Below are 18,224 nucleotides of genomic sequence, written 5' to 3'. Positions count from 1 at the left end.
CAGACCTAGCACGCTGGTGTTGAGGGTCAAGAAGGAACTGGAACTGGTAAGTCTCTTGATAGAGGTGGTATCTCCATTTCTTCATTTCTCATTCCTGAACACATCTGCTAGAGCTGGAGAAGTAGGAAGGCTAAATGGCCCTGTCTCAGCACCACGGACAGTGCCCCCTTCCCCACTCCGCTGCTGCAAGCGCCTGACCCGCTCGCGATTGGAACTAGGCGCCAGGTACAGAGGTGTCCCTCCACCCCATCTCACGTGCGCTTAATGCGCTAGCCCAGTTTTACTCACACCCACAAGTATTCGGAACCGCACCAGAAGCAGACGAATCATTTTCCAGGAGAGTGAACTGGGAGTCTCACAAATATGTGGAGCTGCTGCCAAATCTTGAGGGCAAGGGGCCGGGCTGAAGCTTCCCTGAGACACTCTGGTAGGGTAGTCCTTGGAAAGAGGGGCATAGATAGGGAAGAGGCTGTGATTTGGGGGTGGGTTGGAGGTCCCAGGCCTGCTGTAAAGCAAGAAACGTCCTCTCAGGTCCCCCTCCCGTCCTGGCCTCCCAAGTCACTGGCGCTGGGATCCAAGGTGTCCTCATCCTTTGAACAACTAACTTCCTTGCTGATGGCTTTGACTTGTCACTTCTAGTCCCCAGCGTCCCGTTTCATCTACCGTAAATGGGAATAATAGGGCACATAATCTCCCTGCGCTATTAATGTCAGCCATTATGCTGGCATGCTGCTGAAGCCCTGGGATCAAGGCGTGTGCCTGGAGATTTTGGAGCCCTGCCTTCTTGGTGGCCTTGACTGGGCTCCGCCCCCTCCGACCCTCTCAGTTGCTGCCCTGTCCCCACTAGCCTACAGGATTTAGCTACGCCCCTAGCCTATCCCACTAATGAATATGTAGCAGCCTCACCTGAAGCCTTGCTCCAAGGTTCTCTTCCACTTAGTTTTTTCGAGCTGCAATCGCCTCCCCACCATGCAGGCGCTGGGCTGTGCGCTCCTCTTCCTCGTGGTGCAGCTGATGGTGCCGGCATATTCAGAGGGTGAGCGCCAGGACTCTGCCCATCTAGTGTCCCTATCTGTCCAATCCCGCCACTCTCCACTTCCTTTTTGGTACTGCCAGTAGTTTGAGGTGAGGGGGCTTGGGAGGTTTCTCCTGGCCCAAGTCCCATTCTCCATTCCTGTGCCCAGTTGGGATGGGGGTTTGTAGAGGTCTCTCAGCTCAATCCCCTGCTTACTATCTGCAGGTACCTGGTGCTACGACTCCCAGGACCCAAAGTGTGGTGAGGAAAGTTTTGCATGAGCTGTGTGGAACTGGTCTGTGCCTTGGAGCCAAGAGTGGTGCAAGTGTAATCAAGAGACAGACTGCATATTATGCTTCTGTGTTCTCTGCAGGCTCCTATGTTCTGTGTCCAAGTGACTGGACACCAGACAGCTTGCATGTGACTATTCCTCTGTATATATGTCTGGGTCTGCTGTGATCCCAGGCCTGCTCATATCAGTCAGTCTGTGAGCCTGTCAGTGTGGCCAGCCCAACTGTGTGCATGTAGTGGAGGTCCCCATTGTGGGTATGCAACCATGTAGTAGATTCCATTCACCCTCTCTGTGGGGCAATTTGCCTGCAGACTTGGTGGCTAGGTCAGGTGCAGGATGGGGGGAAAGGGATGCTGTGACATTTCTAGGTGCATGGAGGGAGCAGAAAGGAGTTTCCTGAAGTTGGGCTATTCTCTGGGTATATGGGGTCCACCCTCCTCTCCACCCCAGACTACCTCCTTGATCTACCCTACGGACCCTAGACCTTGTTCCCTTAGGCCCCACTCACTGGAAGGAGATAGCTCCTGCTTGTGGAGGCCCAACCCAGTCACCCATCAACATCGACCTTCACCTGGTTCAGAAGGACTCTACTCTTCAGCCCTTCATCTTTCAAGGCTACAACTTGGCACCTCCAGGCCCTTGGTCCTTGGAGAATGATGGTCATACAGGTCAGCACCCTAGAGTCAGAACTCCCACAGAAAGGTCAGGAACCCCACAAAGCAGAAGGGAACTTGCAGTGAATACATGAGGATCAGGACTCACACATGGGAGCTGAACCACCATATAAAACCTCCATAAAAGTCATTGACCCCTACAACTGGGCTAAAAAGCTCTAAACAAGGATGGGAACACCTGTATAAAAATAAGAATCTCCATTGCAGAGGAAATTCCACACACAATGACCAGCATAATCCCCATAGATATCAGGACCTTCTGGAAAAATTGCAGCCAGCCACAGGCCCTGAGGACAGGGATTCAGGACACATCTAGAAGATACAATTCCTCCCAGGATCTTCTACCTGGACAGTAGTCATAACCACACATAGCTGGGAGCCCTTGTGCCTACCTCAGGAGGGAAGCCCTCTCCCCTGTTGAGCTGGTGAGGAATTTCCACTGCAGGTGGTGGTGAGTTAGCTGGAAAGAGTGTCATATGCTCCCTCACCCTCAGTGCTACTCCACATGGACACTGGTCTGCAGAATGGCCTGGAGATTTGGGGAGCTGGGCTGCCACCACCTGCCTACCGAGCTCTGCAGCTGCACTTTCACTGGGGGGCCCCAGGGCATACTGGCTCGGAGCACAGCCTGGATGGACAGCGCTACTCCATGGAGGTGGGTCAGGCATGGGGTAGGGTGGCAGGAGTGCCCCACAGAGGTCAGAGGAACATGGAGGGAGAGGGAAGCTGGGTACTTCCTGTGGTCTCTGCCTCCCCAGATGCACATTGTCCACATAAATATAAAGTACCAGAGCATGGAGGAGGCACGACGTCACCCTGATGGTCTCGCAGTGCTGGCAGTGCTGTTGGCGGTGAGGGAAGAACTATGAGGCTCCATGTGCTTTCCCAGAAAGGGGAGTTTGAAGGGGTGTGGAGCCGGCAGGGTGGGCCTTTGGAGTAAGAAATGGTTCAGAGATCTATAAAGGTTGTAGAATTTTAAGGATTCTGTGGAAGGACAGGGCCAATGGGATGTTGTGGATTTGTAGACTGTCACCTCCCACGGGCCCTCTCCCTAGCAGATCCCCCAGACCCCTGTTACCACTGGGAACTTCCCATAGAGTCTCCCCACTACTTTCAGAGTTCCTACCTTTGTATACCTTCCAGTCAGGGCCACTCACACCGGGATCCCTCCCCAGGAGCAGGACCAGGACAATGCCAACTTCTCTGCTATTGTGTTGGGCCTGAAAAATGTGTCTACACCTGGTGAGGAGCTGCTGGGGTCACATCTGGGCTGGAATTTGCTGGGGTGGTGAGGGTAGGGCTCAGGGAGGGAGGTTCCAATCTATCCTCCCCTCACCTTCCCAGGTGTCTCAGTGAATATGACATCCACCTTTCCATTGTCCTCACTGTTGCCAGGCCCCTTGGGGCTTTTGCGCTACTATCGCTACTCTGGGTCACTGACTACGCCTGGCTGTGAGCCTTCTGTGCTCTGGACGGTCTTCGAGAATGCCGTACCTATTGGACGTGTGCAGGTGGGGTCACTGCCCCTACCCTGGGCCAGGTTGCCTACTTCCGGTGGCTTCAACCCTCCCCTGCTTGCCCTACCTCCACCCCACTTAACCCATCTTTTTTCCCCCTGAACACTCAGGTAGCCCAGTTCCAGACTGTGCCCCAGGCCGGGATGCTGGGCTTGCACCCTGAACCACTCACGGATAATTTCCGCCCTCTGCAGCCTCTTGGAGGGCGCAGCATCTTGGCCTCCCCCAAAGCCTCTATTCGAGCAGCAGCTCCACCAGGATCCCCCATCCTGGCTGGTGTTCACAGGGCTCTGCTGGTCCTGGGGCTCAGCCTGGTGGTCTGGCATGATCCCTAGAATTCAAGTATGACTTCCCTCTCACAATAAAACAATGCACAGTGACTCTGGCCTAATATGAATGGAGTGGGGAGACCTAAGGTGAGCTGCCTCCCTCCGTGGGGACTCCTGCCCTAACCCCACTGAGGCCTCAGAGGATCTATCCATACAACTGGGAAATCACTGAGTGACCTTTCCCTACCCCACCACAGCCAGTCTCAGTATCCTCTTGTAGAACCCCAGACTGATCCCCAGATCCCTCTCAGAGAGAAGGGGTCTCCACTCCCAGTCTACATTTCCTATATGAAAAGTTAGCACATCTTAGAAATGCCACTTTTAGCCAAGATTACACATTTTATTAAAATTCAATCTGGGTGATCAACCTGAGAACACAGTACCCAGTTAAATGATAACCCCAGCTGAGGTTTCCCAAGACCAGTAGGTAAGACATTGCTGGTTCCAGGTTCTGCTGCAGCTGGAATGGTTTGGTGGATCCTGGTGACATAAAAACTAGTAAAGAGTTGTCTGGCCATGATGAAGCCTCACACTGGTGACACTCTCTAAAGTTAGACTATGGAGTCTTGATTGTAGGGTGACATTTTCTAGAGAGACAATAGTGTCCAGGCAACTGTGGCTAGACTAAGTGAGGGGTAAGTGTCCTTGGTATCTCTGTCCAAAGCAAAGCTGAGTCCAAGCCATACTGACTGGATGAGATTATCCAGGTGATGCTATCCAGTAAGACAGGGCCTGGTTGTTAGTGGAGCAAGGCTAGCCAGAGTCAGGATGCTGTCCAGTTGATATGTGGGAATGTGGAAGAAATAGATGATAGATAGATAAATGATAAATGATAGATAAATAGCACATTTTTCTCAGTGGTACTGTCCAGGTCACAATGTCTCAGCCATCCAGGTGTCCCTGGAGTCTATTGCATAGTGGTGTGTGTAGGGGACTCTATTTCAGTGCATGGAGGCTCTGCCTTCTCCCTAAGACGTTTAAAGAAAAAGAATATGCAGTCTCCTCCCCTGCAGGTAGGGAAGTTAGGTTGTAGACCCCAGGGTTTCTGGTTGCCCCTCTGGAGGCTGACATACCCTGGCCCAGATCCTTCCCCTGCATCCCCCGCCCCCCGCCCACCTTCTTCTTCTTCTTTCTCTTTCTATGTGCTGGGGATCGACCCCAGGACCTTGCACATATTAAACAAGCACTCTACCACTGAGCTACGCCCCCAGCCCCCTTCCCCTACATTAAGGCCCAAAGGGGCTCTACCAGCCCTTTCCAGTCCAGACTGTCCGCAGCGGTGATTATCCGCAGCGGTGATTATCCGGAGCTATCCACCCTTTGCAGACTATGATCCTGGGCAATCCCTACCCTCCGCCGCCCACCCTCCAAATAACCGCATTCGTTGGCGGTTATTGGTTGCTTGCGGACTCTTCTCGCTTAGAAATACGCTCCAAGAGGAGATCAGATCTCTACCTTGGCCTCCTTCGGCTAGAGGCGATTCCTGCACTTCCCTGGGCCGCCCTCAAGTGCCGACGCCCTCAATCTCCGCCACCTTGAGGGGCTGCTGGCTGCACGGGAGTTTTCTTGTGGTTCTTTCGGGCAGGAATTCTGTCTTCCGCAGGGCCATCGGGGAAGTCGTTGGTCTGCCTGGAAGCCACAACCAAGGCGTTCACAGTGCCTAGCGCCCGCAGCAGGGCTGGGGCTCGGGATCCTGCCCGCGGGACAGCACGGGGCTCGCGGCGGGCGGGTGGTGGTGACCGTAGCGGCGGCAGCAGCGCTCGCAGGGCGTCCAGCTCCGCCCGAAGCTCAGCGCGCAGCGCCTCCAGCCCGGTACTCAGCTCCGCCCGCACTGCCGCCAGGCCCTCCTGCAGCCGCCGCTCGCTCACTTCAAGGACGCCGGCCGGGTAGGTGGCCCCACCGCGCGGCTCCCCGCACACGGAACACACTGAACCACCGCTGCGCGCTTCGATCCTCTCGCCAGTCCCCCCTGCTCCGGCTCCGGTCCCCGCAGCCCCGGCCCCAGCGCGCTCCACCAGCCGTAGTAGTCGCGGTGCCTCGGCCCGTGCCGCAGCTTGGGCTCGCAGCTGGCCGCGCAAACGAGCCAGGCGGCCTGGGACGCGAACGACTTCAGAGACTGGCCCATTGGGCTGCGACCCTGGGTCCCGCCGGCGGCCAGCGCCTTGTTTCAGCGCTTCACTCGCGCCATACGCGTTGCGCGCCTGAGCCCAAGAACGCCCGGACTCTGCAGCCATCCGCACGCTGTCTCCACCACTACTGCCAGCACTAGGCCTGGCTGGGAGCCCCAGGGTGCAGCCTAGCAACCTCAGGGCCCCAGCGACAAGCGGTGGAGAGGGTTCCTGGGACAGCTGTGGGAATGACAGAAATCTCTAGGGATACGGCCTGGGGCCCGGGGAACCCGGATAGAGTTGGGCCCAGGATGGCTGGGGTTCCAAGGGAGCCTTGGGGCGGCGGGGGGGGGGGGGGGAGGTGGTGCCAGTGGGCATGATTGTGCTGGACTTTTCCGCAGGGACCATGCTGATGTGGGTTACCACATGAGGCTTGGGCTGGCTTCTGGGTAGAGGTGACACTGCAGAAGCCCAGGCACCCCCAGACCAGAAGCAGAAATCAAGCTCACATATTCTATTGGAAGTTACTGCCCTCATCACAGCTGGGGGAAACCTGAGTTTGTTCATGGACCCCATGCCCTCCTCACTGGCTCAGGGTTACCTGCTTCCACATCATAGTCCAGACCACACTTATCTCTGAATTCTGTGCCCTACCCACACATAGCCCTTGTTATGGGCATCTCCAGCCAATCTTCTACCTCTACTTTCAACTTCTTCATGGTCTTCCATGCTCCCAGATGTGCCTCAGCCTTCACTAAGGCTGCTGAAGTCCCCGCCCATCTCATACAGTGTCCTAGTCATATCCTTTTTAACCTCTTCTAAACCAACTTTCTTTGCCCTTTTGGGCCTGTGCATAGGCCCCTGCTCCCCATTTGCCTAGCAGTTTCCACTTATCCCTCTTGAGCAGGGAAGCAGGGAAGCCTACCCCATGCCAGGTAACTCAACACCCCCACCCCCACCTCTGGACAGCATACTTTTCAGCTAGTGTTTGTTTGCTTATTTTTAAGCCATGTGTATTCTATGTTGCTCAGGCAACTCCTGGATTCAAGTGATCCTCGTGCCTTAGCCTTCAGAGTAGATGAGACTACAGGTGCACACCATGGTACACAGCTCATAGACAATTATTTTTAAATGACTTTCTGACTTCCCATAGTGGGGTCCTGGAACCAGAAAGGGATTATCTTCTCCTGGGCAGAGTCTGACCCAGGATGAGGTCCTCCATGTTGCTACACATGCTGAATGTTGGATGAAGAAACAAATGGATGAATGAATGGAGTTGGGATCCTCTCCCTATTTACAATAGGTAAGGAACTGAGGGAAGGGCTGGGGCTGTAGCTCAGTGGCAGAGTGCTTGCCTTGCACATATGAGGCACTAAGTTTGATCCTTAGCACCACCTAAAAATAAACAAATAAAACAAAGACATGTTGGGGGCCGGGGATGTGGCTCAAGCCGTAGTGTGCTCGCCTGGCATGCATGCAGCCCGGGTTCGATCCTCAGTACCACATACAAACAAAGATGTTGTGTCGGCCGAAAACTAAGAAATAAACATTAAAAATTTCTCTCTCTCTCTCTCTCTCTCTCTCTCTCTCTCTCTCTCTCACACACACACACACACACACACACACACTTTCAAAAAAAATAAAGACATGCTGATCATCTATAACTTAAAAAAAAAAAAAAAGAAGAAGAAGAAGAACTGAGGGAAGGTCCAGGCCAGCCTCTCCCACTTGTTCTGAACAGTCTTTCCAACTCTTCAGCCTGTCTCTGAGGTCTCCTGGCTATCCTTGCTGGCTTCTTGCCCCTGTAGCCCTTTCACCTATTCTTTCCTAGCTGGGTGCCTTTGCAAGTGCCCCTCAGCCTGGGCCTGTTGCAATGGACTGTGGGCCCCCTCTAGAGGGCAGTGTGTTCCCACTCAGCATGTTTTTCTCACTGCACCCCCAGGGGCTAGTTAGGACTCTGAGTGCTCTGGGCCTTGGGGCCTCCCCTAGCAAATTGTGAGGAGGGAGGACCTGGTATGAATCCAGGCTGGGCTAGGAGGGAAGACAGTGAGACAACCTCTGGAACCTATGTCCCCAGAGTATACTTTCTGGCCTCTCTGCTTCTCTGTGCCTGAGTGTATGTAGAGGGGGAGGGAGGAGGGGTGTTGACCCTGCGCTTGGGCAGGGTCACCTGGGTCCTCTTTAGCTAATGCATTCACTCATTCACTGCAGCCTGTATCTTTGGAAGGTGCAGAGGAGAGGTGAGAATTTAGCACTCTGTCAACCCCTCAGATTCCCGCCATTCCTGCTGAGTCACCCCTGCCCCAGCTTCTGGCTCTGCTGATCCCTAGAGCCTCATTAGCCATACCAACCCCTCATTAGCCCACCCCAACCCCAATAATTAAAATGTTGCTGACAAAAGAGCCTGATTCTTTCCCCAGGCCCGCTGGAGACAGGCTGTGCGACCCAGGAGCTGACTCTTCTTTCTGAACCAAGTTTGCACTGATGAAAAGGAAGGAGATTCCTGCTGTCCCTAGGAGGGGTTGGCAGGGAGGCCAGGAAGATGGCAGAGTGTGTGGGAGAGGCTCCAGGTTGCCAACTAGCAGATATAGATGTGTGAAGTTGGAGAGGCCTGGGCAAAGATAGGTGACGAGTTTGATTTTGTTGTCTATGATTATTTATAGACAGGCTGAGATATAAAGCCAAGCCTTTGCACTGAGTTCAAGTTGAGGTTTGTTGGAGGTGCTGATGTGGAGCCTGTAACTTGTGGCAGAGGATCCCAGAGCCTTAGGTTGTGCAAGAAGGAGCAAGGGTAGAGTGTGAGACAGCTTCCATGCATCTCACCTGATCCTGAGGAGGGCTGAAGAGATATTGGTGAGGGATGAACAGACAAGCGGACACAAACTCCTAAGCCCCTGATCTCAAATGCAGTAAAGATCGAGAATTAAGTGGTGAGGGCCCTGGCCCAAGCTTCATCCATGATGTCAGGGCTGGGGTGTCTGGAGGTGAAAAAATGTGATCAAGAGCGCACACAGGGGCTGGGGTTGCCTTGAATGTGTGAGGCACTGGGTTTGATTCTCAGAACCACATATAAAAAAATAAAGGTCCATTAAAAATATTTTTTAAAAAGAAAGAAAAAAGAGCACACAGTTCTCGTCCAGACAGACTGGTCAGAATACAGGTGTTGCCCTTCACAAAGGATGGGATGGGAAGCAAGGGCAGAGCTGGATGGGCTATGGGGTGGGAAGGGAGAAAGGCCTACTAGTGTTTTCTCCTGGGCTTGTTCACAGCTGGGCATGCACTAGTAGCTCACTGCATGGAGGGACTGACTTGGGCCTAGCGCAGGGCAAGGCCTAATGGAGGTGCAGAGGCCTGCTCTGGAGCTGTCCCAATTGGCCTAGGTTCCAGCTCTGTGCATTCAGGCAGGTCATCCCTCACAGGCTGAGTGGGTGATTTGGAACCTTGACACTTATTAACTCATTAACAATTCAGGGGTAATGGGGAGGAAAAAAGCCCCAGGGCTTCTGGCAGGGATCTGGATGGGGCAATCTCTCCATGTGACTTAACTGTCGTCACTATTGCGTTCTGTTGCTGTTAAACTCTGGCAGCCACCAAGACAGGAGGATTTATTTCCCAGAGCCTGAGGGCAGCTGGAAGCCAGGAGAGCAGTCAGCCGGCAGAACCAGACCAAGTTTGCTTGTTGAAGAGGGTTTTGGTGGCATCCCAGGAGAGGGCAGTTGTAGGAACCAAGCTGGCCAGAGATGGGAGAGGATCAGTGGGTGGGAATGTAGCTACACAGTCCTCAGGGGAGTATCCAGAATACACAACCTCCCCCCCCCCCAATACCTGCATCTTTCCAGATACCATGAAGAAGAGCCTCTTCCATGTGTTCTTTTAGTGTCTGACTGACAAGTTTAAGCCAATATGGTTGTGGGTGAAGTAGGAAGTGAAACAGTAGGGGGAGATGAAGCTGGCTAAGCCCTAGGTCCTGAACTGGCTCTGAGAGTCAGTATGGTGAGGTTGTGGGCCAGGTGAAGGCCTGATGGGTAAGCTGGAAGGGGACTCTAGGTTACAGGGCCTTGGAACTGTCTCCAGAAGGTGGTGGGGAAACCCAGTAGGGAGCCCATTGGGGAGCGAGGTTCAGGGAATCATCCACAGTCAATGTCTGATCTGCCCTGAGGGACCTGGCCACCATAAGGATTCTGGGTTCAGAGGCCTCACACAGACCTCTGGTGGCTCCTGTTGCCTAGTCTCAGTTTCCCAAGAGGAGTCAAAGCCCAGGAGTCTATGCTGGCAGGGAGGTGGTGAGGGCAGCAAAGGTGAGAGGCTGTTGAGAGTGTGCTTGGTCACAATAGCTACCAGGGTGGTCAATTCTGGGAAACCACACCTCCTGGACCCCTAAGCTGTAGGTGGCTCCCAGTTCAGATGAGATCAGGTGCATTCAGGGTGATATGGCCATAGAAATGTGGTCCCTACTTTAAAGAAGAGGTTGGAGAGAAGTGACTAACTCAAGACTTATTGCAGGGTCTGGGGATTCCCATGGAAGTAAATTCAAGGACACACCTTGAACCTGAACAGCCACTGAGTCTTCCAACCATGCCCTGGCCTCCCAGTGGCACTGTCTACTGAGGTGTTCTATGGGAACTGTCCTGGGGCAAGTGGCTCAGCAGGGGGGGCAACTCATTACCCAGTAGTGTCCTTGCCTGACCTCCTAATGAAGGCATTACCTAGAAATGACTTTGTTTGCCTATTCCTGGTGTCAGCAGCCTCACCCCCACCCTTAGGACTGTCTGGCCTAGGGTGGCTCTGACCAGTCTAGGCTATGGACCTCAACTCTCCCACAACCTGTCTCAGATGAAGTTGGGGCAGTGGACTCACCAGCCTCTGTGTATGCCCAACCTCAGCTCCCAGTGGCATAATTCTAGGTTCTGGACCATCCCTTCCCAACTGCATGACCTAGGCAAGAAATGCCCTTACCCATTCTCTGCCTCACTCTCTCAGCATGGATGGTGACAAAGATCCTTTGCTTGGCCAAACTTTTTTTCGGGCCTCTGAACCTTCTCTTAGGCCTGTCTGTGCACTTCCTTGTCAATTCCAGTTTTAGCAAGAACTCTGCTAAGTCAGCTCAGCAAGAAGCCCCTCCTTTCCCCCATAACTTCTTACCCTCTGTATCTGATTAGGATCCTCAGCTTCTCCCATGCCTCAAATGGTATCTGATCATCCTGGCCTACCTTCAGCAGGAATCTCTCCCTTCCCCGTTTTCTCTTAGTGATTTCCACCCACTAACCTTCATCCTATTTCTTGTCTAAAAATTACCACTTATCCACAATCTCTGTACCTAATGTAGAATCCCATTTCTGTGGTCCCTGTACCTATCCAGATTGGTCCTAAATAAAGTCTTTCTTACCATTCTTTAATAAGTATCACTGAATCATTTTTTTCTTTAACCATGTGTGGGGAGGTCTGCATGTAGAGCTGCTACTGAGCAGTATGGAGGGCCACCTCAGAGGACATACTGGGCTCATACAAGGACAACTTCGGGGGACTCTTCTTCCTCTGCTTACTGGGCTGAGATTTTTGTGTCAAGGTCATCCTTAAGATGAGAAGAAAGCCAGGAAGGAGAGTCAATGTCCTGGGTCAATCTGTCTGAGGCCCTCTCTTGCCCATGTTCCAGCAAATTTCCTCTCTGGGGCATGCATATCCTATTTCTGAGGCCAGTTCCTCCTGCTTAGCCTAAGGACAAAGTTTATACAGCCCTCCTGGAATGGTCTTCTCCAGGTTATTCCTGTATCTTTCTGCCTGGCACTCACTTTTTAATTCCTTCTGGCCCATAGCCCATAGTCTCTGTCCTCCTTTGGATTTGACTTCTACCAGAACAGAGACTTCCCTGTGTCCTCACCACTCAGAAAAGTGCCCAGCACACAACAGACATATCATAAATATGTGTTCGCTATTAACGAATAAAGGTGTGTGCACAGGGTTTGGCATCCAGTAGGCACTTCATGGATGTTGTCTTCTTTATCCGTGGGATTATATGGGGTTGCACTTGAGCCTCTGCTCACAACAGGCCCAGCTGCCTCTGCTGGCTGCATCTCCAAGGCTCCTGCCCCAGTAATGCTTGTGGAGAGGCAGGGTCTTTGCCTGACCCTTTGTTCTTTGTCTGCTAGGGGAGAAGGAGGCTGCATCCACCTGACAGTCAGGGAAGGAGGAAGGGAGGGAGGTAACGGTGGGTCCTGAAGAGCAATGCTGATATGGGGGCAGGGGAGAGGGGCATACAAGGAGAACAGTGTTGGCAGCAGAGCTCTTGTCATTCTTGCTCACCCCTTGAACCCCTCCTTGAGTCCTTTTGCTTGGGTAGATGGGGCTGAGGCAGCACAAGTATAGACATCTATCCAGAATTTGAAATAGGCCATACCAGACTCTTTTTTTTTTTTTTTTTTTTGTACCAGGGATTGAACTCAGGGGCACTTGACCACTGAGTCACATCTGCAATCCTTTTTTTTTTTTTTTGTATTTTATTTAGAGAAAGGGCCTCACTGAGTTACTTAGTGCCTCACTTTTGCTGAGGGTGGCTTTGAACTCATGATCCTCCTGCTTCAGCCTCCCAAGCTGCTGGGATTACAGGCATGCTCCACCCACACCCTGTCCCATATCAGACATTTTAACATGCCCTTCTAACACTCCTGTCCAAGTGTTAAGCTTAAAGATGGTTATTTTCTTTATTGTGAATTTACTCTAACTTGATGACACACAAAATACTACTTAACATCTACCTAAGTTAAAATTATCATTACATAACCACCGTCTGTGAACCAACTTCTCACCTGAGACTTAACCCAGTTCGAATGACACATTCTCCTTCTCTCCAGAGGTACCTGCAATTCTGATTTGTATATTTCCCTTGCCTGTGTGTGTGTGTGTGTGTGTGTGTGTGTGTGTGTGAGAGAGAGAGAGAGAGAGAGAGAGAGAGAGAGAGAGAGAGAGAGAGAGAGAGAGTATGTGTGGTACAGGGGTTGAATTCAGTGGAGTTCTATCACAATTCTCCTTACCACTACACCCTCAGTCCTTTTATTTTCTAGTTGTCCAGACTGTCCTCAAACTTACAATCATCCTGCCTCAGCCTCCTGAGCAGCTGGGATTATAGGCATGCAGCACCACTCCTGGCTTGCTTCTCTTTGAATGTTGTAAAAATTGTAACATAGGGCTGGGGCTCAGTGGCAGAGCACTTGCCTAGCATGTGTGAGGCCCTGGGTTTGATCCTTAGCACCATATAGAAATGAATAAAATAAAGGCATTCTGTTCTTCTACAACTACAAAAAAAATTTTTTTAAATTGTATCATAGGGGGCTGGGGGTGTGGCTCAGAGACAGAGCACTCGGGCTACCATGCAGTAGGCACTGGGTTCGATCCTCAGCACCACATAAAAATGAAATAAAGATATTGCATATACCTATTACTAAAAAATATTTTTAAAAAATAAAAAAATAAAAATTGTATCATAGGGCTGGGTATGTGACTCAGTGGTAGATCACTTGCCTAGCATGTGTGAGGGCCTAGGTTTGATTCTAGGCACCACAAAAAAAATCATAATAATAGTATCATACTCTATGTAGGCTTCTGAGATTTGACATCTATACTTCCCATCTTTTTTTTTTTTTTTTTTTTTTGCCATGCTGGGGATCACACCCAAGTCCTTGTACATGTTAGGCAAGTTCTCTACCACTGAGCTACCCCAATCCCTACTTCTAGCATTCATTCATTTTTCTACGTACCTGTAGTTCATTCGTTTTCATCACCATGCAATATTCTGATCTATTTCCTTATCAATAGACATTTGAATCATTCCATTTTGTTTTTGTTAGCTTCTATGAATACTTTTTAAGTCTGTCTCCTGGGGCCCATATACAATATGGGAGGAGTATATTGAGGAGGGGAACTGGCATGTATAGTTCACATAAGTGCCAATTTTTTCACTGATTCCTAACATCACCAGTAGTATCCAAGCATTTATTGATATAGGTTCTCTCCAACACTTGATACTGACAGAATTCTTATTTTTTGTACTTGACACCAACTAGGTTGTAAAATGACATTCATTGTGTTCTTGTCAGGCAGGGTGATCCTTGGTAGCTGGGTGGTAGAGCGCCCCCGAGTAGTTCAACCCCCAGTAACATCATTGTGTTTGTTTGTTTTTTTTTTAAGTTGTCAATAGACTTTTAAAAAAATTTATATGAGGTGCTGAGAATCAAACCCAGTGTCTCTCACACATGCCAGGCAAGCACTCTACCACTGAGCCACCACTCCAGCCCCCAACATTGTGTTTTTATTTGGTGTTTCCTTTGTGACTGGTGAAGTTGAGCATCTTTTCACATGCTTATTCATCATTTTTTGTTATTTCTATTTTATTTTTAATATATTTTTAGTTGTAGATAAACAGGACAAAGTTGAGAAAAATAACTTAGTTGGAGTTTATCAATTTATGTCCATCTCTTCTACCTCCAGGCAGCTGGGATTTTAATTCAATGCTAAGAAGAATTCCGTGCTTGTTATGGAATTTACTAGTTCAAAAACTTATCAATAGGAGTCACCTACAAATGGGCATTTCTCTGGGCACCAAAAAAATTCCCAGGAGAAGTATCTTGCTGTCCAGGCTTACATAGTTCAAAGCAATGATTCATTCACAGCTCCCGAAGGAGAACTCCTTTGTGGTGTCCCACGACTAAACACTCAGGGTCACTCCAGGTGAGCTGGGCTGGCACGAAATAATCACACAGAGACAGAGAAATACCTTTTTCTTTGGGTCTTGTGATGGCTCCTCTGACCTTAGGTGTCTGTGGAAAGAGAGAGAGGAGCACGTGCTGAACCCTTTAATTGGGAAGAAGCCATTCAAATGAGGCAAGGGGTAGGATTACAAAGGAATAGGGGAGTGTGGCTCAACTCCCGCAGGTGACGCCTACTCCTGAAGAGCCACCTTGCTATCCGAGCTGTGACAACACTCAAGTCACCACGAAAATTAGTGATTGGTCAGAGCCTTGCGCTTCAGGACTGGAAGGCATGGTCATTCAGACCGGCTCCCCTCACTTCTTCAAATAATTTTTTTTTACCAGGCTTTGTGGTATATGCCTGTCATCACAGTTGAGAGGCTGAGGCAGGAGAATTTCAAGTTTTTGAGGTCAACCTGGGCAAATTAGCCAGATCCTTTTTTAAATTAAAAATTAAAAAGGGTTGCAGGTATAGCCAGTGGGTTCAATCTCCAGAACCTTAAAAGTAAATAAATAGAATTTTTAAAAGTGACAAATTTTTAATAGAAGTATGCAAACTGAAAAGTATAGGAAAACCTTTGGTCAGAGTGCATGTCTGATTCAATACTGGAGAGTGTATACTGTAGAAAAACTCTTATCAATGTATGGAATGTGGAAAGGCCTTCACCATAAATGTATGCCTTACTCAACATCGAAAGATTCGTGAGAAAGAAACTTTTAAGATTATGTCCAGGGCTGAGAGAGTGGCTCAGCAGTGGAGCACTCACTTGCCTAGCATGTGTGAGGCCCTGGGTTCAATCCTTGGCACAACATACAAATAAATAAAATAAAATAAAGGTATTATGTCCACCTACAACTAAAAAAAAAAAAGGTATGTCCAAACTAAATTCAGACTGTAAAATTCAACAAAACTAATGTGAGAAATATTTAATCTACAATGTAGACTTCTCAATATCAGTGAAAGATCAAGATCAATCCACCTTTTTCAAATAATAGTTATGAGAAATAGCCATTGCACACCATTTATTTAATATGGCTCCTTTTCTTAATAATAAATCCTGTAATTATATTAAACATGTAAAATATTGTAGTGAGTTCATATTGAGGGAAATAATATTGGGGGAAAATACCTCTTACAAATATTTGCTAATACACACTGGGAAAAACTAGTTAACAGCACATTTTCTTTTCTTTTTTTTAATATTTATTTTTTTGGTGTAGATGGACACAACACAATGCCTTTTATTTTTATGTGGTGCTGAGGATTGAACCCGGATCCTGCCCGTGCTAGGAGAGTGCTCTATCACTGAGCCACAATCCCAGCCCCTAACAGCACATTTTCACCACAAATTAATAAAATAAGTCTTTTCTTCCAATACTTTTAATTAACTTTCTAGAAACCATATAAAAATAATGTATTTGTATTTTGATAGCCCTTGGAAACAATGTTATTTATAAATGCTGATGTCACAAATCTGATGCCCACTTTTACAGAACTAACTATGAACTTAATACTAACAAATCATAGAGTACAAATTTCTCTCATTCTAACAACCTAAAATTAATCACTCTAGTTATTACAGTGATCAATCCTGTTAACCCAAATTTATTTCTGAATCACAATGTACTATATAGAATCATTTTCTTTGAAAATTATAGATGTCCTTTTGATGCCACCTGGAATTACATTTCTTATTTTTTAGGTTTTTATTTTTAGTGTAATCCAGAAAGTAGAATTCAATCTTTTTATTTTGTAGCTATTTGAAAGGAGAACATATTTCTGTCCTTTTTAGCTTATCTGATTAGGATTAGCAGGAGCAACTTAAAGAGATCTGTGTGCCAATTCACAATAGCTAAATGGTGGAGCCAACCTAGATGCCCTTCAGTGGATGAATGGATAAAAAAAATGTGACTTATATACACAATGGCATTTTACTCAACAATAAAAAAGAACAAAACCATGGCATTTGCAGGTAAATGGATGGCATTGGAGAAGATAATGCTAAGTGAAGTTTGCCAATCCCCCCAAAAAACAAATTCCGAATGTTTTCTCTAATATAAAGAGTTTGATTCATAGGCATGGGTGTATTAGATGAATTCTAGATAAGGCAGTGAGGTAGGAAGGAAAGGGAGAGGACAGAGGATTAACAAGGATGGTGGAATGTGAGGAACATCATTATACAAAGTATATGTATAAAGACTTGAATTGGGTGTCAACATACTTTATATACAGAGATACAAAATTTGTGGTATATATGTGTATTAAGAATTGTAATGCAAAAAAAAAACCAACAACAAAGTACATGTATAAAGGCAAAAAAAAAAAAAAGAATAGCATTACCTTAGATTAGGTAGAGGGTAGTGAAAGGAGGGGAAGGCAGGGGATGTGGGGTTAAGAAAGATAGTAGAATGAAACAGACATTATTACTCTATGTATATATGTGACTGTATGAATAATATGATTCTACAATATGTATACTCAGAAAAATGAGAAATTATATCCCATCTATGTATGATATATCAAAGTATATAAGTGCATTCTACTGTCATGTATAACTAATTAAAACAAATAAAAATTAATGAAATGGAAGGAGACCCTCAGGGTTATACAAAATTACATACAAGAGGAAGTGAGGGGAAAGGGAAAAATAATCCAAGGGGGAGGAATGAATTACAGTAGAGGGGGTAGAGAGAGAAGAGGGGAGGGGAGGGGAGGGGAGGGGGGATAGTAGAGGATAGGAAAGGCAGCAGGTTACAACAGACACTAGTATGGCAATATGTAAATCAATGGAAGTGTAACTGATGTGATTCTGCAATTTGTATACGGGGTAAAAATGGGAGTTCATAACCCACTTGAATCAAAGTGTGAAATATGATATGTCAAGAACTATGTAATGTTTTGAACAACCAACAATAAACAAAGTTTAAAAAAAAATAAGGTCTTAAATTCCTAAATTTAGAACTGTAGTTTGAATCTTAATGTGTTCCCCAAAGGTCCATACGGTAAAGGCTTGGTCTATGGTATGGCACAGACCAAAGGAAGTGGGAGAAACTTCCAGAAGTGGGGCCTTGTGGGAGTTCTTCAGGTCATTGAGGGCATGCCTTTGAAGGGATAGTAGGACCTCCTCACCCACTTCCTCTTTCTCTTTTTTGCTCCCTGGCCATCAGGTGAGTGGTTTTGCTCTGTCCTGCACTCCCCTCCACAAGGTGCGGGCTCACCACAGTATCAAAGCAGTGGATCCAATTGATCAAGGACTAGAGCCTCCCAAACTGTGAATAAAATAAACCTTTACTTTTTTATAAGTTGATGATCTCAGGCATTTATTATAGTGATGGAAAACTGACTAACACATTCAACAAAAAGCAATTATTCACATCACAATTGTTTTTCTTTAAAAATAACATGTTGGGGCTGGGGTTGTGGTAGAGCACTCACCTAACATGGGTGAGGCACTGGGTTCAATCCTCAGTACCACATAAAGATAAACAAATAAAAGTATTGTGAAAGAAACATTTTAAAGTAACATGTTTCCACTATTTTTAGAACA

The 18,224-nt window shown here is 48.1% G+C and overlaps 2 protein-coding genes across 2 annotated transcripts; one reads left to right on the top strand and one right to left on the bottom strand.

Annotated features, from left to right (window-relative positions):
- The first annotated feature begins 969 nt into the window (after positions 1-969).
- Positions 970-3,833, top strand: LOC113191813 (carbonic anhydrase 15-like). Its single transcript, XM_026401674.2, has 8 exons — positions 970-1,036; positions 1,241-1,276; positions 1,805-1,975; positions 2,476-2,636; positions 2,740-2,832; positions 3,157-3,223; positions 3,326-3,492; positions 3,609-3,833. The coding sequence occupies exons 1-8, from the start codon at positions 970-972 to the stop codon at positions 3,831-3,833; spliced, it is 987 nt and encodes a 328-aa protein (XP_026257459.2).
- A 1,514-nt stretch (positions 3,834-5,347) lies between these two features.
- Fam246c (family with sequence similarity 246 member C) lies at positions 5,348-6,061 on the bottom strand. Its single transcript, XM_077795602.1, has one exon. It carries the CDS (start codon positions 6,059-6,061, stop codon positions 5,348-5,350), a length of 714 nt encoding a protein of 237 aa, XP_077651728.1.
- Between the last annotated feature and the right edge of the window lie 12,163 nt (positions 6,062-18,224).

This window comes from Urocitellus parryii, chromosome 3 (assembly GCF_045843805.1).
Source record: "Urocitellus parryii isolate mUroPar1 chromosome 3, mUroPar1.hap1, whole genome shotgun sequence".
Classification (NCBI taxonomy): Eukaryota; Metazoa; Chordata; class Mammalia; order Rodentia; family Sciuridae; genus Urocitellus; species Urocitellus parryii.
The sequence above is the reverse complement of the archived record's forward strand: the minus strand, read 5'-3'. Positions and strand labels throughout refer to the sequence as shown.

What these genes read in the sequence shown, in the direction of transcription:
- LOC113191813 (XM_026401674.2), top strand. Translation starts at nt 970, where the DNA reads ATGCAGGCGCTGGGCTGTGCGCTCCTCTTCCTCGTGGTGCAGCTGATG. An exon ending in GACAGCGCTACTCCATGGAG is followed by an intron (nt 2,637 to 2,739) that starts GTGGGTCAGGCA and finishes CTGCCTCCCCAG; the next exon opens with ATGCACATTGTCCACATAAA. An exon ending in GAAAAATGTGTCTACACCTG is followed by an intron (nt 3,224 to 3,325) that starts GTGAGGAGCTGC and finishes TCACCTTCCCAG; the next exon opens with GTGTCTCAGTGAATATGACA.
- Fam246c (XM_077795602.1), bottom strand. Translation starts at nt 6,061, where the DNA reads ATGGCTGCAGAGTCCGGGCGTTCTTGGGCTCAGGCGCGCAACGCGTAT.